This window comes from Pyrgilauda ruficollis, unplaced genomic scaffold, assembly GCF_017590135.1.
Source record: "Pyrgilauda ruficollis isolate IOZ18807 unplaced genomic scaffold, ASM1759013v1 scaffold23, whole genome shotgun sequence".
NCBI lineage: Eukaryota > Metazoa > Chordata > Aves > Passeriformes > Passeridae > Pyrgilauda > Pyrgilauda ruficollis.
Window position 1 is genome coordinate 6578927 of NW_024522539.1, and position 22225 is coordinate 6601151.

The 22225-nt window shown below is 46.5% G+C and overlaps 1 protein-coding gene across 2 annotated transcripts in view; it reads right to left on the bottom strand.

Annotated features, from left to right (window-relative positions):
* NTRK3 (neurotrophic receptor tyrosine kinase 3) overlaps positions 1-22225 on the bottom strand; it is a 203699-nt gene that overhangs the window by 29525 nt on the left and 151949 nt on the right. For both annotated transcript variants that reach the window (XM_041469251.1, XM_041469252.1), the window contains exons 13-15: positions 9842-9972; positions 5645-5817; positions 1985-2228 (exon numbers count right to left, since the gene is read on the bottom strand). In XM_041469251.1, the coding sequence (XP_041325185.1) occupies positions 1985-2228; positions 5645-5817; positions 9842-9972 (548 nt within the window). The remainder of the gene's footprint in view (positions 1-1984; positions 2229-5644; positions 5818-9841; positions 9973-22225) is intronic.

Genomic DNA, 22225 nt, shown 5'->3' on the forward strand with positions numbered 1-22225 from the left:
GGGGAGGCTTCCCAGCTCTGTCATCAATTCCTGCTTTGGCCTTGGGAAGGTGATGTAAACCCTCTGCCCCTCATGCCACCAGTGTAAATATGGGCAATCAGAACCTTATTTTGCCAGAAACCTGCTTTGGACTTTAACAGAGATAACAGAGAATTAACTTCATGATCAAAAGTTTTAAACATACTGAATGTAAGTGACAACAAAGAAAGAAAAATCAACCAAGAACAAAAGTCTGTGATGGTCTGAAACTCAGTTCTTGCTCTGGTAAGTAGGTGATAACTCTTTAGTAACATTTGGCAATTTGTGTATGCAGAGAAAAGTTCAATAAAGAGCCTTAGGACACTGCATGAGACAGCACGGAGCAGTCCTCAGCAAAGCACTTTGCACAGACAGGATGAGGGCTACAGGACACCACCACAGAGAAGACGAAAAATCCCACAACAATAAACTGGCCTGTGGAGATCATCTCAGCCCTCCCAGCTGTGGCAACAGCAGCAATTCTCCCCTTGCACAGAGGGCTCTTGGTGCTGCAGGAGCACAAGCTCGGCTGGGATTGTGTCCAGCAGTGTGACACTGCCTGTGGTTGGGGCAGGATTAGCAGGGCTGAAGGGAAGAAGGCAGGCAAGAACTTGAGTAATCACATGTGCTGCTTGTCACCCTCCTCTGGGCTCTTCTCTTTCCTACTTGTTCCTTCCTGAAGTTTCAGCAGTTATGGGATCACATCATCTCTCTTTCCTCATCACTGCCCAGAAACTGCGCTGAGACCTTTTCCCAGCATGGGCTTTTCTGCTGCACAGTGAAGACTGGTTCTCTCACTGGTAATTAAACCCAGTGGCAATCCAGTGTTCTGGCCTGGGAGAGGTGATACATCTCAGCACAAATCTGATCACATTTTGTTTTCCCTCCTCCCCAGCACAGTAACTGCACTTGGCAGCCCTCACACCATGAAAAATTCCTGAATTTGATCAAGACAACAAGCCACCCCTTTCTGGGTAGCTGGGAGAAAACATCCTCCATGCCAAACACATATATTGTAAGCAGAAATAAATCAGCCCCTGTGCAAGCATGAGGCTAGAAACCATGGCTCCCTAGCCTGAGAAGCCCTTCCCTGCTGGTGGATGGTCCAGAGACAAACACCTACTCCAGTGTACTCCAAACAGTTCTCACATCACATTTCTCCTGCAGCTGGGAAGGAAAAAATGCTGTTCCCCCAGGGATGCTGCCATCAGGCAGGCAGGACAGTGCAGACAGGTACAGAGGGAATGTGCAAGACAAGGGAACAGCGTGAGCACAAATCACAGGAGAAAAGGCTGGAAAGGCACTCCTGGCTGATTGAGTCTCTCCCCAGAGATGAGTTCAGGATTAGCCTCTATGCTAAACCCAAGCGTTTTTGTCTAGTTGCTTCCTGAACTTCTTTAATGACAGGCTTTCAGTAACCTACCCCTGGCATATTATTCCTTTGTTTAAATTATGACCCTGCTGGAAAAAAAAATGTTCTGAGGTCAAACCTAAATTGACTATTATTTCCTCTCCCATATTTTATGCACTTATCAGTCAGTCTTTCAGTTGCCTTCTCTCTGGGTCCCTGTATTAAGTTTCTTTAATCTAACACCAGAGGTCACAGCCTGTAGTATTTATCATTTCTCTGGATTACCTTTAATTTGTCAATGTCTTAAAAAACCAGGAATAAAAATAGGCAGTAAGGATGGAATGATTTCAGAGCCATCCAAAAGCATGTGACTGTGTGCTGGGGTATCACAGAGTCTGTGTGTAGGCATCTGCATGGGTGTCTGAACTGCAAGCATGGCCAGGACTGAGCAGGATTAAGTACAGTGGTTTAGGGATGCCTGATCACAACTTCTGTGCACGTTTCAATGAGATGATAACCAAGCAAGTGAGCCCAAGTGCTCCAAAAACTGATTTACTGTAACATTTCCTATCTCCCTTTGCTCTGAGCGTCAGCGTGCCACTGCAGCTGCCTTACCCTGTAGTAATCAGTGCTGTAGACATCTCTTGACATCCCAAAGTCTCCAATCTTCACCAGCAGGTTGGCTCCGACCAAGCAGTTCCTGGTGGCCAGGTCTCTGTGGACAAAGTGCTGGGAGGCAAGGTACACCATTCCAGAGGCGATCTGGCTAGCGATGTGGAGCATCTGGGATAGCCCTAGCTCCCCTTTGGCTTGTCGAGGCTGCCCATCCACGAGGATCATAGCATCTGGGCCGTGTGCCCTAGAGGGAGGAAAAAGCAAAAAGCACAGAGTTGGGTCTCAGAAGTGACCAGGAGACAGGAATCCCACACAGGCATGGTTCTTGCTGGATGGGGACCAGCCCCCAGCTCTGCTGTGAGGACAGACACACAGCTCCAGTGGAAAGGGACAGAGAGAGGCTTAGAAAATACAGGAGGTTGAGGCTTTGGGGAAAAAATAACCATTCTGGCTTCCTCTTCTGAAATTCCTTTTCTGTCCCATGACAGTCTGAATATGGTGCTGCTTCACAGGAAGGGAAACACCAGAACTCTGCAGGTTTTCTGATGAAGCCTGTTGCCTTTGAGCTAACAGCAAATGGCAACAATTTATTGCAGACTGCAGAGCGGGTCTACAATGGCAACGTGCTGTTACTCCTACTTCAAAACTGTGGCTGACAGGAAACAAAAGCTGGAAAACCAGAAACCAAAGGAAAAGGAGGAAGTGATGGACACCCTTAGTGAGCAGACGTGGTCACTGCAGACCCCAAGGCAGTGGGGGGTTGTGCCAGGAGCACCCAGCCTTGCCACCCACCCAACCTGCAGGCAGACTCCTGTGCACATCATTCCTAGGGATGCTCCCTGGAAGGTCATGCCTGTATTTCCCCATGCCAAGACCTTTTCTATCAGTATTTTCTGAGGCAGAACAGCACCATTGCAGCCTGCCCTGGTGCAGACAGCAGGGTCTGTTGTGGCATCACCAGCGTGGTGGCCCTGGGAGGCACGAGAAGCCACACCAGCACAGGCCACCACTGACCCAGCTGGTACCTGCTGATCCTGGTGCTTCCCCTTGCCACACCAGTTAATGTTTCAGGCCACTAAAACTCTCTGTTCTCTGGGAAGCACACAAAGGTCTAACAACACTGAGGGGAATTTATTTATTGTGCTTTTCTCTAGGAAACTGGGTCTAAAGTGAGCCTCTTCCATTTTACTGTTTTTCCAATTTCTGCAGTTAAACTAGGAAAAGTCCATCTGAGTGTCTTACAGACTCCCAGGGTCCCTGGCCTTCAGTGTCTGGGAGTCACTGTCTCCTGCTGTGGCCTGGGTGAATTATTCCATTATGAAAACTGCTACTTGCTGAGGGATTCCAAGCAGCTCTGCATCATCAACCCTTCCTGACCCCCTTGCAGCCCCCATTCCCCACCAGCAAACACCTTACCTGACAAAGCCCAAACTCTCTTTCCATATGACATTTCCTTCAGCATTTTGAGTGCCTCTTTTCAGGGTCTAAGCTCCCTTGTCCCCAAAGCCATCTTCCTTTGGGACACAAAGGACTTTTTCACTGCCTACCACATTCTAGCATGCAGGCAAAGGAGCACAGAGCTGCTTTTTCCAAGGCTGCACAGGAAGGAGAAGCTGGCAGCTAAACACAGCTGGAAGATGAGAAGCTGCAATCCCAGGGACCACACACCTGGAAAAGTTTCTTTTCCTTCATAAAGGCCAAAGATAATACAACAAGCTTTCTTTTCCAATGAGACTGGAGATGAATTTAATCAGGCATAAATGTTTCTCAGACACGTCCCAAGAAAGAGCTGGGACATGGGAGTGAGGGGTCCATGGCTCCAGCATTATTTCAGCTTTAGGAACACACTGCTGAGTGAAGCAATTCCATCAGGCAGTGGCACACAACATCTTTCTGAGACACTGAGAGAGCCTCTTTTGCACTGTGCTTTTTGGGAAGTTAACTAGAGCAGTGAGAGAGGCTGTTCCTCAGCTGTAATATCTGACTCCTCTAAGGAAATAAGGTTGCTGGTTCTGCCAGGGAAAAGGATAGGTCAATTTTGAGTTTTTCTTTGTGAAGCACTTGAAGAGCAACATATCTAGGCCTCTTTTTCAGACTGCCTGCCTTCAGTCACAAGGCTGAGGCACTGTCTTTAACACTGCATCACCAGCCTGGGCTAAAACATCCTTTCAGCCCAGCTCCTGGTTTCATGCTGGTGGCAGAGTTCAATCTGCTGCTGCTGGGAGGTTGCTGAGGCTTCCAGATATGACAAAAGAAAGTCCCAGGTAAGCAAGGCTGCTCCCCCTTGAATGTGGGTCTGAGAAGCTCTGTAAAGCCAACAGCCTTCACTCGTCCCACCTTGACAAAGATGTCTTGGATCCATCCAGAGCTTGAGACAGGGACTGAGCTATAAAATCCAATTCAATCTACCCACAACTATACCAAAATGAGGATAAAAATCAATGCAGAAATGTTCCCGGCTCACTCACTGCCCCATGAATGCCCCAAAGAAGCTGGAGACAGGTTGGCACTACTTGGCAGAGGAAAGAAGAAATCTCTAGGATCCTTCCTTATATTCTTCTGGTGTGGGGGATTGCTTAGAAGTGAAAACCTCAAGGAAAAATTGGCGCTTTCTGGTCAGAAACTGTGTTGGTAGAAAAATACTCAGTGAGTTTATCCCCACCCCACAGCTAGACCTGCCATGCACAAGATTCTTGTTCTCCCTGCAATCATATTCACACTTAGCAGTCAAAACAGGAAAATATCAAGGGTCCAATTTTCTAAATATTGGGAAATAAAACTACTAATTATTTCAAGAGGTAAGTACCACTCCACTTGCATGCAGGCTTCAGAATGGAATTTTTGTTTTATGGCAGAAGAGCACCATAAACATCCTCCCACAGCTGCTCCCTGGCCCTTGCTGCTGGTGGATACAGAGCACATGAGTGATCTGCCTCAGGCTGATGAAATGGTTGAATGATGATGGAGAGCACTGGGGGCTCTGGTAATTTGCATCTCTCTAGAGACAGAGAAGGTAATTACAGCACTTCTTCAGGCCTTGCCTGACTTCATGAGTAGCCTGGTGCCACAGGTTAGAGACCAGGGAACAGGGATGCACCCCACAGGTACTGCCTGAGACTCCTCCAACATTTCTCAGTCCTTTTCTGAATTCAGGAATGAGAACCAGTGACCAGTAAACACCAAGAATGCAAATGAGATCAAGGACACCAACCAATTTCTCAAAGGAATATTTTGGTTCTTGTGCTGTTGAAGCAGGAGCTCAGTGGCTGAGGGAGTGATGGCAAGTGGCCTTCCTGCTTCAGTGGGACATGGCTTTGCTGGGTGTGCAGGACTTGGAGCTGCTGACAGCTGTGGCCTCATGTCCTTCCATCCCCACAGGGCAGAGAAGGATCACAGCCATGCTTCGTGCAGCTTCAAACTTGCTCAGGTGGGAGAAGAAAACTCCCACATCTCCTGAGATTACCTAAGGGAAAATGTTGGGATAGGGCTACCAAATCTGGTGAGTATCATCACCTCCTCCAAGATGCCCTTGGAACAACAATCTCTCACTTCTCAGCCTGCTGAATAATGTCACCATTGGTGCACCACTGAGCTAGAACAAGTTTCCCCGAGGCTGTGGGGCAGCCCCACAGCACCTCCCATGCCCTCATTCCCACACACCTGAGGAATTTGTTGAGGTCCCCGTGCTTCATGTACTCGAAGACCATGATGAGCGGGTCGCCGTCCCCGCAGACGCCGTAGAACTTGACGATGTGCTCGTGCTGCAGGTTGGTGAGCAGCTCTGCCTCCCGCTGGAAATCCTTGCGGGCCGCCAGCGTGGGGTCTTTCAGAGCCTGGAATGCACACACACGCACACACAGAGTGGGCTCAGCTGGGGGAAAACCACGACAAAGGGGTCACAGCATCTGCGAGGAGCTGATGGGGAAGGGAGGGGAGAGGAACCGCTGGCCCAGTTGTGCTGGTGGCACCATGTTTGTGTGTCACTCCTGTCGTTACTGTCCCACTGGGCTCCCCAACTCATTTGCTAGGCAGCAGCAAACATGCCTCAGAGGGTAATAGCTTCCAATTATTCCCAGCTTGGGCAGAATTTATACTGGTGACCTAGGGGTGAATGGCTTCATATCTCATTATTATTAAATTCCTGAGCCAGCCAGTCCTTGCTATCTGTCTTTTATTTTGAAATAGCTGACTACACTGCCTTTATTCAAAAGATGGATTTGCCTGGCTGTGCAGTTATTGTGTGGATTTTTCAAACTGCCTCTGAAGAAGGACACTGTCAAGTCTTTTCTCATAATTTTTAAAACCATGTTTTTATTCCCTGCTGTTTATAACAACTCCCCTGGCAGACTGATGCTGAAATCAGTATCCTTATTGAGAATATCCCATCTCCCACAATTTGAGAATGCCATTTTGCCATTGCAAGGCAGCTTGCATGCTTCAGGTGGCGTGGACCAGACCGACATTGCAGTGCTGCCGTGAAGATGATGCTGTGGCTGTAGCTGATGACAGGGGAGGGTTCTCCAGGGTTGGGCTCTGGCTTGTCTGTGCATTTTTGTGCAGTTGCATTGGAGAGTTAGTCTGAAAGCAGCTTGTTGTCATCCCAGGCTATCAAGGGAGGGAACTTAACAAAAAAAATTAAGTCCAGACCATTTGACAAGATGAAATAGCCACAAGAATCAGCACAGTCTTTTAAAAAATTTAAGAAAATGAAGAGTCTGGTTTTGAGTTGCTGGTTGTGCATCACACTCTCTGCATCCTCCACATGTCAGGACTTTTTAGAACCAATTCTGTCTTTAACTGTGCAACCTAAGAGGAGCTGAAAAGGACTCAAGGAAACTTGTTCCACCTATCCTGTGTCAATCTGATGTGCACCAGTTGCCCTTTAGTGGTGGGGACACTGGGCAGCTCTCCCCTTACTTACACACAAATACACCTTCCCCCTTTCCCCATGCCTTGAATCTCCCCATGCAGACAGCAGAGGTGGCCTGAGCTGCAATTTATGTGCAAAAAGGGATGCTAAATATCAGAAAGCTGTGCATGGAGGATGGGGCCCAGCACTGTTACTGCACCTGGGCTGGCCCATGGTGCTGCTGCCTCTACAGAGTCCTCCAGAGAAGGTGCTTTTCCCCTTGGAGTAGACCTGCTGTGAGGCTTCCCCAAGCCTTAGGACACTGCCTCATCTGATTCTGCCCCCAAACTGCTATTCCCATGGCATAAATCTGTTTTAATTCTTTGCCCTTTGGGATAGCTCAGCTGGAGATATTTAGATGAATGTTAGTTACATGGTGCAGATGGCAAAGCATCCATCCTTATCTCAGGCACCCAATTACTTTTAGTCATTTAATATCTTCATAATGTTGATGCCACCCATTTTTCTGCAGGAAAATAGTCCCTTCCCCCATCACTCTTTTCTCCCCCCTTTTCCTGTGGCTGCACATAATATTTCAAGCTGCAGTGAGTTTAGGTTTCATCTCCTTCACACACAATCATTTTTATAAGGTGTTAAGATTGTAAGTTTGTTGATATCACACACCAAAAAAAAAGTTACTAACTCCCTCCTCATTGCTAAGATTGCACAGCCAAGCATTTATAAATGAGGGAGCTAGAAGGGATAGAACAGGGAAAGAAGACCAGAACCAAAGAAAGAGAAGGGATGTCTCAGTAAAATCAGAGGAATGACTCTCCCAGGAAGGTTTGGGATGGATTTTTTTTTTTGTGTCTCCATCACACAATTCCTCCATAACTTCTGGCAGGTCCCTGAACATCTGCAAGTTGCAGCTGTCATCATGAAGTGCCAGTTGTTCTAATATTACTTGGAAAATCCCCTCTTATGCAGCCTCAGGGCCAGGTTTCCACAAGCACCATGTGTTTATTACTGCAGCAGGGCTCACTCTGAGTCAGGTACCTGCTGTCCATGGGGCTGGAGAGAGGTTGGTAACTTCATCCTTCACCTAAAGCAGATCTCTTCAGTTCAGTTTTCCTGCTTGTGCATCTGCCCTCTGCAAAAGGGGATGATAGAACCCCAGTAACTTGCTGGGGGGCTGTGAACATGGGTACACTCACATCTAGAGGTTCCAGCACAGGAGTGATCCCCACAATGGAGCAGCCACAGAGAAATGAAAAATGAAGTGTTCAGAGGACATGCCCTGAACACAGCCCCTCCAGCATTTCTAGTACTTGACTTTGTCACCTTAACACTCTGCTGGATACAGTGCTTGTGCATTTCTGAGGATGCTTTTAGAAGCAAGCTGAATAAAACAGGAAGCTTGTCCATGCCTTCACATCAAAACTCGGTTTATCTGCAGGGCTGCAACCTTTAGATCTGCTAAAAATCTGAGTCCATTTAAGCGAGAGAGTAACACAGCCCCTTCCTTTGGCCCTGGGAGAGAGTCCCTGGGAGCAGGGCAGAGGCAGGCTCTGGGCTGTGGACTCAGCTGCCCTTAACCAGGGAGTCCTGCTGCTGCCCTGAGCTGCAGTGGCTGGGGAGGTAGTTCTCAGCCTCAGCTGGGGAAAGAGATCTTCAGGAACTGCAGCCAAATCTCAACTTAATATGTAAAGCTTTTATTCCTGTCTTTTTTTCCTTTTTTTTTTTTTTTTCTTCCCCTCAGACTTATAACGTGGCCCAAATTAGAGGGATTTTTTTTTCCCCTGCCACTCCCAGAGCTGGCAAGAAGCCAGATCCCAGGGCCCTGCTCCAGAGCTGGAGCTGTATGATCTTGCAGGATGAAAGGCACTCTGGAGATGTAAGCTCATAGTAGCAATTAACAGAAACAAGTTCGGATGCTGTTTCTGCCTACATGCAAATGAAACTCTGAAGAGACTCGGGAGCCAGGCTTGCTGAGGGATGGCTGACACTGATAGGCAGGTACCAACCCTATAATCAAACAATTAATCACGTGGGTGTCTTCATGTCCTCGGCTTTAACCTGTCTCAGAGGTGAAAGGTGCAATCTTGCACTTCACTGCCAGAGCAAAAAGGGACATCTGAGCTAAAAAAAAAAAAAAGAGCTTGAGCTGCCAATGATTAGAACAAGTCACAAGTAACTGAATGCCTCCAGCACTTTGGAGAGAGTGCTGGAACCTTTTTCCCTGTAGAGCATCCATTCAAATGCAGACCTTGTTCCAAGGAGTTAGGAAGCACTGGTTAAATCCAAGGGATTAAAATGTGGCTCTGCCAACTGGTGCCACTTGAGAGGAGAGCACAGTTCTGCACTGAGCATTCTCCTCTGCCCAGAGCCACACTGATGGGGCTCAGCTCCCACCAGGAATATCACAAGGATGCAAGCAGCACAGCACAAGCCAAGCTGAACTCGTGTTGGCTCAAAATACCCAAAACAGGAGCAACCTGTGGCTAAGCAAGCAGGAGCAGAGTGGAGCCAAGCCGAGCTGCTTTGCCCATCTTGCAGCAAATTGATCCCAGAAAATTGGCTCATCATGCTTAGCTTTCATTGCTCATTTTTGCTGAGGCCTTTTTATGTTTCAGCTTCTGCATGTTACACAAAAAGATAAAATCCAGAAGGAGCAGGGCCGCGGTGCCTGCTGGAGGGAGTTGGATCCACACTGTGCTGCTGCAGCTGCACAGGAGCTCACAGCTCCCAGACCAGCCTCTCCTCCCTGTCTGTCTCCTGGCCATGTCAGCAGGAAGGGAGGCTTTGGCACTGGTGAGAACAGACAACCTTGAAGCGAAACACTGAAACTTTGTGTGACTAATTGGATTTACCACAATCTCCGGCATCAGATAAATCTCCCCCCCTGGCCCCCAGCCCTCCCCTGCTTCCCTTTCCCACACAGGCTCATCCAGTCTCGCTTCACTGGCCAGCCCCTGCCCTGCTCTCTGCCACTCGCCCTTGGCATTTACCTTCACTGCCACCAGCATTTTGTCGTTGGTGGGGCTGAGGTTGTAACACTCGGCCAAGAACACCTTCCCAAAGGCACCTTCTCCCAGCTCCCTCTTCAAAACGATGTCTCTCCTCTTAATATGCTGGACATCTGTTGGAGGGAGGGGAGGAAGAGGGAGAGGGTTGAGGGAAGAATGAATCAGGGTTAATTCAGTGAATGGAAAACAACTAATTCAATTTTCTTGCAAGCTGCAAGGGAACTGAAATTGCTTCGCAAAAATATCTATGGGGATCTTTTTACCCACCCACAGAACGCAGCCATCTCTGTGATGGAGTTAGTCTCATGCAAAACATCTGCCAGGAAAGTACTTGAGGTTTATCAGTTCTCATGACAAGCTCGTGGCAAGCTTGTCCCCAGGGAGAGGAACCTTTGGGGCAACTTTTGCTACAAAGACTTGAATCTCTTTCGAATAATCCTGGAAATAATCCATCTCCTGTGAGGTGTAGCAAGGGTCACATCCTTCCAATGAAAGGCTAGGTGACATTAGAAGGTCCTGTTGAGTTTTGCATTTCAACTGGGATTAGTTTAAACTCAAACATGACAGATTTCTGAGGCTGAAGCTGGGTAAGTGAAAGCATTCCCAAGAGGAGGAGGACCAGTGACCCCCATGCTCCTTAGGGCATTAGCGGGAGCTGGCTGGAAGTGCTGGAACTGCCCCGCAGCAGGACCCTGACCCTGCAGCCTTCCCCTCCATGACTGTCCCCTCAGAAGGAAGGTCATCCCAGGATACCAACACTGGCACAACAGATGAACTGAAGCCATCAGTTTCAATGATCCTTTCCACTGACATTTAGGACAGCGAGGACTGACAGAGAATAGCAACCGAGGATTCAGGAAGAATCGCAAGAGCAGTGACTTTAATTTACCAGAGGCACAGAGGCCAATGAAAAGTGGTTTGCTCAGCTAACAGGTCATTCCTGAGGATTAAATCTGCCCAGATACCAGGCACCTACAGGGGCAGGTTAGGGGACTGTGGGATATCCACTGATCCTGTGTCATCATCAAATGCCACGAGTTGCTGGGAGAACTTGCTCTCTTCTGAGGACAGCACTAAGGCACAGCAAACCTCTAAGCACCTTTCTGGCATCACATCACCTCTAGAATTCCTCAGCAATAAAAAAGGGGAGGGGGGGTTTAATGCTTGGAATAAGCTGTAGAAGCAGTTAGAGATGCACAGCCACCACAGCATTTTCTGGAGGCACAGCAGACAAAATTTTATCTCTATGAACTGTCTTTCAGTGGAGCTTTCCATCACCATGAGAACTGTGGCAGCACAGCCCGCTCTCAGCTTCAGCCTGATGGTCATGGCAGCCAATGGAGAGCTGAGCACTCTTCTCCAGTGCCCAGTCAGCAAAAGCTGGTGCATGAGAGGTCTCCTCAAGCAGAGGCATTACGTGGGACAGTGCCCTCTTTCCACTCCCGTGGGATGTTCATAACCCTGAATCTGTTTGCTCATAAACTGGACCACTTTTGATCCTTTTCCATCTCTTCCTTGTGCCACAGGAGCTGTAAAGGTATGTGCCCCTTAGATTAGGTGTGTTTCCCTGAAGATGAAGGAGGTGGAAGTGACTAATTCTGGGTTTCAGACTGGCTGCAGGGACACATCACAATGTGCCACCAGCTGCTGCCACCAGCTCCTGCCACCCAGGCACCCGAGCAAGCACCTGTATCAACCTTAGGGGTCATATAGGTACCACTTAATGCATCAAAAAGCCAATGGAACACAAGCATCCTAATGGCTTTCATGCAATTAAGCTTTTTAATTAGGAGCTCAGAGGCAGGTTTATGGAGCTGCCATCTCTGGGCCCTTGGCTTGCTTGGGAAGATGGATGCTGCAAGATTGCACAAGCAATGGGCCTTGTAATGAAAGACACCTCTCTGGGAATTCCCATTGACCTTTCTTAATTGTTCAATAGGCTGAAAACTGCTTCTTACCGATATTAATAATATTAATAACATTAAGGCACATGTTGGTAGGCACATCCAAAATGACTTTGGTTTTAAACCTGCAGTGGCAGCCAGGGAGAACAAATCACATGTGGACTTTGCCTTCTCCACCTGGTTTAGCTGAGTGTTTAAGGAGCACCTGGAGAAATCTGAGATACAATGTGCTGAAATGTAAAGCAAAGCACTTGGGTGAGGAAACTCCTAATATAAGAAAAGCTCAAATGGCACCAATTTACTTAAGAGAGTAGAGGAAAAGGGGTTTATCCTCTTTGGCTTGGCAAGCATTTCTGTAGCACTCATCACTACATTACCTTGGTCTTACTGTATTGATAAACCACATATTTGCGTTCTTGATCTCCCAAATAGCAGCAATCAAGAAAGCACTAGAGCAAGATCTTGTACTAAGAGGAGCCCAAGGATATTTTAAAAAACTCAGAAATGTAGCAATTACAATAGTATTGTCCCATTTGGTGTGAGATGAAGTTAAACAGGAAACAGTCTCAGAAAAACCAGCAATACTATTTAAGAATTTTTACACTTCTGATGAGTAACACCATGAGAACTGATGCAAACCTCTCTTTCTAAACTCTCCAGGGTATTGCCCAAAACTTTCAGCTCCCAATTTTTCCTCCCAGTGACATCTTAATAAATTATCAGACATTTCTGAGAGCTGGCATCCAAACTGTGTAATTACATCTATATTATTAAAATAATATCCCATCTGTCTCTGAGACCAGATTTTACAGCTAGTTGTTAAGAGTCACCTCTTGAGAAGTTTCAGGGAAAAATCATATGAAGAATTAAATGTGGTATTGTGGCAGACAGAGTTGAATTGGGAGAGAAGCAATCCTTTTGCAGCAGTGGACTTGTGTAGCACTGTTGGATTGAAAGTTAACTTGGGTGGCTATAAAAATAAAAGGGTCATGAAGTTAAGTAGTTTGACAGCAACTGGACAATCTTAATGTAGAATCAGAAAAATACATTTGCTGATCGCAATTTCTCTCAACCTCAAATAGCCATAAATTTTGCTTCGTAGTATTTTAGGCACAAATGGAATAATAAGTGAGTTATAATAAATTGCTTTTCCACATGCTAGAGGCCTAAAGTAGTGAAGTTTAGATCAAATTCTTCCCTTCACGGCAAGATCAGCACTATGATTAATTCTAACCCACTATAAAATACAGGTTTGGCCACACGGCAGTGACAAACCCCCGTGGCACGCTGTGGCTGGCAGCGTTATTGTGCTCACCTTGCACCTCTGTGCTCGCCCATCCCGGCTGTAACTCATGAGGAAGGCCAAATAGCCATGAAAGATGCTGTGCTGCAAGGGCACCTCAGAGGTTCATCTGCATAAATCTGTTTACCTCCTCCTGGAGGAAGCCAAGCCCTGTCTGATAAACAGCTGGTGTTTATTTGTTTTAGGCAGGCAGTGCTGTGCTAATCTGTCTCGGCTGCGTTGCAGTCAGCCCTGTAGACAAGGTGTATGCAAACTGCCTCTCCCAAAGCACCACTCTTTTTATTTTTTTCCCTCCCCATGTACCATTTACTTATAAAAACAAGACAACAAGACAATTCATAAGAAGATCCTATGCAGAAGCCACAGAAAGACCTGACAGGAAAATAAGCAGAATTGACAGCACGATGTGAACTCATTCAAAGCCATGCTGTACCTACGGGAAGGATGTGAGCGCCTGACACTGAAGTAATCCCACTTTACAATGAAACATCTTCCAGTCCTTGGCTTGGGATCAGTATATTTCTTCATGACACAGAAGAAAAGTTGGGCAGACTCCCCACCTTCCTTCTTGTCCACCAATACTTGACACACAGAGGAGGTGTTTCAAACTTTTGCCTTCACTCTTGTTCTGAATAGCCCATTAACCACATGAAAAAGCACCTGACCTGCAGCTGGTTGGAAATGGCCCATGACTTGAGCTCAATGATGGCAGCATGGGGGTAAGTTAGAGCATTGACAACAGTAAGTCTGGGACCCACTTTTACACATGGTCTCCAAAGCAGAAAGTTTCCCTTTCTCTGGAAGAGCCAAGGCAGAAGAATGGCAGCTTTGGCTCTGCAAAGGGATCTTTACCTAACCACCTCTGAACCTTTTGCAGGACAGATGACTTGATCTCTGCTTAAAGTGAATTTAGTTAGAAAAGTGGCTGTCTGAAACGAGAAGCTTCTTCCTCCCCATCACTTGCTCCCACGTGTCCTTAGTCATGTCTGTTCCTCTCCTCGAGACAAACACCTTCTAGTTTGCTAAACTTGGGAACCCAACACAGCCATGGGATACTGGGGAAGAAGAAGAGGGAACAAGATTAATTCTGCTTTCCTCACACATCAGTCTACCGTGTCCCGATGGGTCTCTTCTGCACTGGCCCTTGTGATAGACCCTGGAAAAATCAGATCTTTTCCACTTACATCACTGATTCAATGATTCTTCTCCCATCTTTTACTCTCATATTGCAGAGTCTCTCTATCTTATGGCAAGGTCAAGACAAAAAGACCATGACTCAACCTCCAAATTCCAGGCAGAGCATATGGAGCTAGTAACAGACTGTGCGCAATGGAAACACCTTGTTTTGAATAACCACCACTTTTCAATCACATGAGCAGATATTGGGAAGTTGCATGAGTATGTTTCATGAATCGAATTTTCCAATTACTGTCTCATTTCTAAATCAGTCCTGGGCATCAGATGAAGAAGAGATGGGTTCAGTGACACTGCAAATTCTGCATTTCAAATTCCCATCACAACCAGCATCTTTGAAACCATGGTTTGTTAATACTCTTGAAAGCTGAATGCACATGATTGTGTTTGGACACAGATGACTACAGTGGGAGGAAAATGGACAAATCAATCTCCAGAGTAAGCTATGAGCAGTGCCAGTACTTAAGTTAGAGCAAACTGCAAAACTACTAATTCTGGATCATTTACACCGGGTCAATTTCAACTGTTATATTAATTAATTAATTTCAATTAATTCCTCACATCTTCTTTCAAACTCCCAAACAGTGAGCAGTCTGTCTTCTTGTCTTTCTAGTGGGTTTTCTGACCCTGGACAAGCAACCTGTAGCTTGCTGATGGAATAGACCAAAATTATACACATTTCCCCTTTTACTTTTGCTGCCCTCTTTATCAGAAGATTCCTCTTCTTGTCTAGAAAAGACCAATATCAATTTTCTATAAATTTTTCTTTCCCCCCCTACATGTGACCCTGTTTTCCCTAAAGGTAGGTCCTTTCCTGCACCTCTCCATCACCAGCTTCTCCCTCCCTTTGCTTTTTCACATCATGGCATTTCTTCTCTCTTTTTCTTCTTCTCTATTTTTTGCCCCTCTTACTGTTCAAGCCCTTTTTTAAACCTGACTTATTTTAGATCTGTTTCTAGGGTATCCTGGTTTGGGTCTGATCCTGGGCTCTTTGTAGATATGCTCTTGATTTTCATAAGCTTCTAATGCCTCATTTGCATCAACAGCACTTTATAAATGATAACAACAATGACATTTTTCAGCAGTGGCTGAGTCATTTGCTGTAACAACTAATTTATGCCAAAGAATTTTCTCTTTTCTTTCTACATAAGTTGTCCACAAAAAGGTAGCAAAGTTCTCACTTAGTCAATGTGATTCATTCATTTCTTCCTTGACACTGCTGGAATAACTCTTGTGAATAAATGCTGCACGGCTCTGCTGCTCTGCCACAATTAAAATCAAATAAACAAAGCTTACAATTTACACTGGAAATCTTGTCACCACCACATGTAAGTACCAAGCAGAGAGCCCTTCATGTCAGGCAGTCAGTCACAGCCTGGATGGGAACCAAACTCGATGAGTTACCCAATGTACCTGATCAGAGCAGAGCGTGCGCAGCAGGCAGGACCAGATTAAAAAGCCCTGCCACTGGAGGGCTGGCAAGGCATTCTCTCACAGATTTGTCTCATGGAGAGAGAAGATAACACATAGGCAGGCTGCACAGAGCCCGAGTCTCCCTCTTCACCTGGTGCAAATCCATCAAAGTCAATGGAGGATATTGATTTCAATCATGGACTGCTGTGAAGTACATGTAAACAAAGGGAGAATCAGTCCCACATCATTTTAAAAAATGTAGACATAAACAGGCTGTTTCTTATCTCTGCCTGGACTCCAAGTAGGTAGCCCTTCACTTCTGGTGGCTCCTCTCCCAGCTCTGACATGAGCCACCTCTGGGAAAGGGCCCAGGTACAAGTTCCAACAACTCGGCACGGTGCCCAGACACTGGGTCTTTGCCAAGTTCCTCTGTAAGGCACCCTTCAAGGACTTGGACTCAAAAAAGTCATGATTATAAGCACCAAGCAGTTCTGACACAAATCATAGAGATTTATGCAAAGCATATCTGAATCTTTGGGAACTTGGTGGAGCAACCACAGCCTTCAGCTCAGTTAATGATCGCACTCCTTCATAAAGACTTTAAGTGAAAGATATTTTATGTTTCTGCAGTTCTTTTCATTTTCGTACCATCCCCTTCATTCCTTGGGAACAGTACAAGGCATGAGTGCAGCTCCCAGGTGGGAAGGAGGCTTTATTGCTCAGCTGACCCAGCAGACCCAGAGCTAATGCACTACATGCTGCTAAATGGACCTTGGTAAAAAATAACAGGCCTTGACGCATTTAGCTGGACAATCTTGGCTAGAAGAATGATCTAGTTATACCAATCTACACCAGGAGCTAAAGTTCAGTGCAACTGAGCTCAGAAAAACAGGAGAGGAGCAATCTCTGCATGGCAGATCTCTGGTGCTTTGGAAATACCTGACATCCACCATTTCCAAGCATACCTCTGATAATCAGGACATCACCAGCTCCTCTGGCTTTTGCTGCTGCAATAGCAGATGGAGAGGAAGCCCTGACCCAAAGCACTGCCTTTCAGCTTCCAGCTGACTCCAGCCAGCCCTGACTTGAGGGAGAGAAGCTGCAGAGCAGCCCTCAAGCTGCACAGAGGAGTGTGATTTGGAGTTAATCCAGTGACTGGATTAGCACCCTCTGAGCTGCAGCACCAGCTCCAAAAGCAGCCACAGAGACACCAACAACAACAACAGTGCACATGTGCAGTGCTCTTGGAGGTGAAGGGAAATGGAAAGGGAGGGTTTTTGTGTGTGTGTGTGTAAAGGAGCTGATAGAAAGGCAAAGCAGAGGCACCCTTCAACCAGCAACTCATCAGAAGCAACTCCAGAGCCCACCGGGGTCCCTCACCAAAACACCCTGACAACCACCTGGAAGCAGGTGACATTACCTGGTGTGACATACCTGCAAAGTTTAAACCCAAACCAAAGCAAATTGTCATTTACTTCATGGGGAAAAAATCTGAAAAATAATAAAGTTGAAGTAGAATGCACTCGGCACCATTCCACACTCACTTTTTAAGCAAAAACTTCTCTTTCACCTTAAACCACCTGACATTCCTATTAAAAAATGCACAACTTCAAGCCCTTCTCATCCATTTCAGTCTCATAAATCTGAATACAAACCACTTAGCCATTATTTTATGAAGAGAGCAATACAAAGTGTCTCATGGGTGCTGAGCAGTCTCAGCTGGGAAGCACAGCACTGCATAGCCCTGCAGAACCAACTGCAGCACCAAGTTATCCTGGGGAGATCTAAACAAAGGAGAAAAAGCAAGAGGAAGGATCCTGAGCATCACCCCCAGCCTGACAATGACCACAGCAGGAAATGAAAAAAGCCTTCAGCACATCCATGCCTTGCACAGCAGTGGGTTCTTGCCTTTGAGTCAGAATCCATGTTCTCCTCTTCCTGCAGATTTATGACTTTCTGGAATCACTCAAGCAAGAGTTCATATCAACAGGACCTTCCCTTGATCCAACAAGGTAAATCTCTTCACCTGAGCTGTTGTCAATGATTAAAATGTCCATTAGTATGGAGACCTTGAAAACCTTACCAAAAGAAACCCAATGCTCCCAAGGCTCCCTGTGGCTGCCAGGGTTGGGGTTTGGCAGCAGGCAGCTGTAAATTGTTCCTAGTTGTGCCCCAACTCAGTCTCTGCTTAATCTGCTTGTGCTCAAGACACACCTCAAGATCCTCTCAGGTTAAGACAGTCACTCTGGTCCCCCTTGCTACTGTCACCTCTGCAAAGCCTGGGGACAGGTTCACCCTGTGCTTGCCAATGTCTGCATGCACCAACTCCTCATCAGCTGGCTCCCAGGGGAACACAAAACACTGCTGATGGGACCAAAACCTTACTAACATTCCAGGTAAAGGCTTAAAAACCATCCAGTGATTCCCAACATTGTCTGTACATTCTCAGTTTCTGGCTGACACTAGGCTGGAAGGATAAACTGCTTTTCCAGCTTCAGCAGCTTCTGTCTCCTTAAACATCCAGCACCAACTTCTCATCCTGAGGGGACACTTAGGCTCTGCCTTTTGTATACAAGGTTAGCAGACAGCTGGCATCTTCTGAGGATGAAGACTAAGAGTATCAAGACATGTGTAGAGGGGAGGAAATGAGTGGGCTGCAGAGGTCTTTGCACTGGGTGAATGCCCAAGAGCCCCATGATAACTTATCACAAAAGGGATCTTACACAAAGCATTGTCCTTACCAACACATTGGTACACTCCAGCAGCTCTTGGAAACAGGGACTGGGATTCTTGGCAGGGTGGAAGGAAAAGGCAAAGAGAGAGGAGAAGGGAATCTTTCTGGTGAGCATGTTTTCTTTCCACCAGCCAGGCCCCTAGGTCCCCTGCTGCCAAAGCACTCAGAATAAAACATTAATTCAATACCACACATTTAATTACACATTATTTGAAAGTGAATTTATTTAACAGAGGAAAATAGTCTTCAGAGAGCATCTGCCTCCTTCAGACTCGTGCGTCTGCAGGGAGGGGGGCTTGGAGAGGAGATAGGAGGCATAATGGTTGTTTTACATCAGCAGCAATTGCTGTTCAGCTCATCCCTTCAAAACAGGAGATTTTAAGGAGATAGAGTTGTGTTTTGCAGCAACTTACCAGCTGATTTGATTTTCCAGCTAGTTTTCACTTGATTGGAAAGTGCTGCTGCAGACAGATACCACTCGTCTTTTTGTTTTACTGTTTTTCCAGGGGAAAGGAAGGATTATTGGTGGAGGGCTGGAGGAGGATTGGCTGCCCCTCTGGGGACCATGTGATAGTCAGATTTCAGGCTTAAGGCTTCAACAACTGAGTAATCAGACACTTAACAGCATCCTATTGCCAAGATGGATAATCACAAGAAAGTGGGAAGTGACCAGGACTTAGAGCAGCCTGGCAGCTTGGAGAATGTCTGCCAGCAGGAACACAGAGTCTTACCTTCCACCCGAGTCACAGGGGCTCAGGGCTATGGACTGCCCCAGCCTGGGAGCTGACTGCACAGCTCTGCCTGATACAGCAGGGCCAGGAGCCCAGCAGAACCTGCTTTCAGCAGCCTCAAGGCTCATGTTTCCCCAGCCAGTGCTGCACTGCAGAGATGGAGCAGACTCCAGTGCCTCACGTTCCCCCAGCCAGAGCTCCACTGCGGAGAAGGAGCAGACTCCAGGGCCTGGTGCAGACAGCAGCCCCTCCATGGCTGAGCTGCTGCAGGGCCAGAAATGAGTTCCTGGGTCCTTTGAATGAAGGAGTTTGCTCACAGTGAACTCAGCCCGAGCTTTGGCCTTTGCTGTCCTCTGGTATCCCCACAGTGTCCCAGCAGGCAGATGCCACATAGGGCTGGCTTAAGTGGTGCCACATGAGACTTTCCCAGCCCTCATCCCTGTATTGGCTCTTCACACTCTTTAATTTTGGAGCAACACTGAAAATCTCCCTTATCTTTGCAACAGCCTTGATTAGACTGCATTCCCTCTCACCCCAAGCAGACACAAAAGCGTCCCAGTCACCACCACTGCTCCCTCCAAAAGGTACCAGCAGAGCTCAGCCCAGCCAGTACTGACCCCCACAGACATCCCCTGGTCAATCATTGCCCTTTTTGGCCTCAGCAGCCAGATTTTGCTGGTGTCATTCCCATCCCAGCCATCAACCTCAGTGCCATGCTGCAGCATGCCTGCACACCCATGCAGATATTGCAGCACAGGTTCAGGTCACGGCATTAAGTTTTCCTTCTAATTTTGAGTATTTAGGGGGTTTTGTTTCAGTGTTGTTCAGTCATTGCCCTTATTCACAGTCTGAAGGATCTAGCCCACACCATAATTGCTAAAAAATTCCAGATATATTGAATATGTTCTGGAAAATATGTGACTATTAGAAGGGTGGCACTAAAGAAAGAGGTATGGTTTGGAAGTGGTTCAGACTAAAACTGTGATCCCCATTGCAAAGTACAGAACAGGAACTGACCCCAAAGTTGGGTGCAAAATGAAGAAGTATTTTTAGACAAAGTGCAGTTTCCTCCAGATGTGGAACTGCATAAAGACTTTCAGAAAAATCTGTTGTGACAGAATTCCTGGACCATCTCAAAGCAGAAAATTTGGTGAAAGTGCCTTATGTTCTGCATTTTCCAGCTAGAGCTCCAGGCAGGTTGGAAGTGCTTCTGATTGTTGCCGTCCTCACCACCATCACAAAGAAAAAAAAGGAAAAGAATAATTTTGAAAGGAATGTAGCATCATCTCTTACCTCTTTTTTTTTCTTTTTCTTTCTTTTTTTTTTTTTTTTTGTGTCTGTAAACTCCAGGTAGTAATACCACATCTTGCCCCATGCCCAATCATTTTCCCACCAACAACTTTGCTTGGTGATCATTAAACAAGTGGTTAATGCAGCCAAACCCATGGAACAAGAAAATTCCAGAAGAGAGGCCATATGAAGTAAAAGCATGAGGTGTTGAGAGACAGATCTCAGGCTCAAGTAATGATTTTCTTAGAAAGTCTCTCTATAGTTTGCCCAATTTCCATCTCTCTCCTTCCCACCTCCTCTGACTCCCTTTCTCACAGGACTGACACAGGAGCTGTTTTTGTGTCTGTGGCTTGATGAGGTGTTCCCTCAGATCCACGTTTTCCTGACACCCAGAATGGACCTTGCTCTGTATTTTTTTTTCTGCCTGAGGTTTCCTTGGCTTGCTCTCTCTGCACATCCCCTTTTCCATCTCACCAGCTCCTCCTGCAGAAGGAAACCCCTGAAGGAGGAGTAATGTGAGACAGCTCTGCCTGCTGGGCTCTAAAATTACTGTGGTTTGGGTGATTTAGGCTATTGTTAAGAGGCAGCAAATTATGCAGAGAGGGATAAAGAGGAGGAGGATCATACAAAGGAATTACTAATCTGATGGGGAGAGCAGCTGGTCCTCATTTAACCCTCCAGGTCTGTGCATGATTGTGCTCCTTTGGCCTGTGCCTGAGTCACAAGTAGCAATGAATTTTGTGCTGGTGCTCCTGTGAGGCTGCACACCAAGAGAATCCACTTTTCCTCCAAGGTTCCCCTTGCTGTAGGAAAAAAAAAAGGGGGAGAAAGGAGCCCTCCAGAACCCTGGGTCCATCCTGCAGAAGAGGATCCCTAAAGGCAGCAGCTCAGCCATGCATTGACTCCAAAGCTGTTCCATGGTGGGATCCAACTTGTTCCCCAGGCACTGGCTGTGCAGAGGCACTGTCCAGCCAGCACCACCTTCCTCTCCTTGGCACAAACAAACCTCTTTGAGCAGCGAGAGGTGAACCAGAAACAGGTCTCCTTGGGTTAGGCTTTGAAAATCCCTCATCACCAGGAGGTCAGCACTGTTTAAGGAACAACACGCTCTTGTTAGAGCCTGCTCCCCTGATGGCACTGCTTCACTGTGTCCCTTATTGTGGTTATAAAGGAGAATCCATCCTGGGTTATTGTCTCTGACACTCCCAGCACAGGGAGAACACAGGGTGATAAAACGATGTATATTTGTCCATTTTTCTGTCTGACATCCTTCAGCAATGTCTCACATGATTATGAGCCAGATGGTTGAGGTGAATTTTCACAAAATCCTTTCAATGAGTGCAAGAGGGGGAAAAAATAGAATCTCACAGTTTTCTCCTGTGGCCAAACATCAGTGTCTGCACCAGAGAAAATATACCTAGTTAATTCTTCTTAAAGGCCCTGGTGAGACTCAAGGAAACATTCTGCAGTGCTGGTAGCCTCAGAAGACATGATTAATTGCAGATGGTGAAAAGGTGCATGTTCAGCTTTAACTGAGCTGTGTTTGAAGACTGGATGATTGTTAAATTGGTATTCAAGGCACATGGGGAAGGCAACCTATGAGGATCTTCAGCTACAAAACCAAGATATTTTATATATATATATATATATACATATACATACATACTTTATATATTTATCATATATGGCTTAACAGCTTAAATTTAAATGTATATTATGAAGTTTTACAGCAAGAACATACTGCTAGTGGAAAGGACCAAAATCAGCAAGATTCCTGGGGAAGGTGGGAAAGAGCAA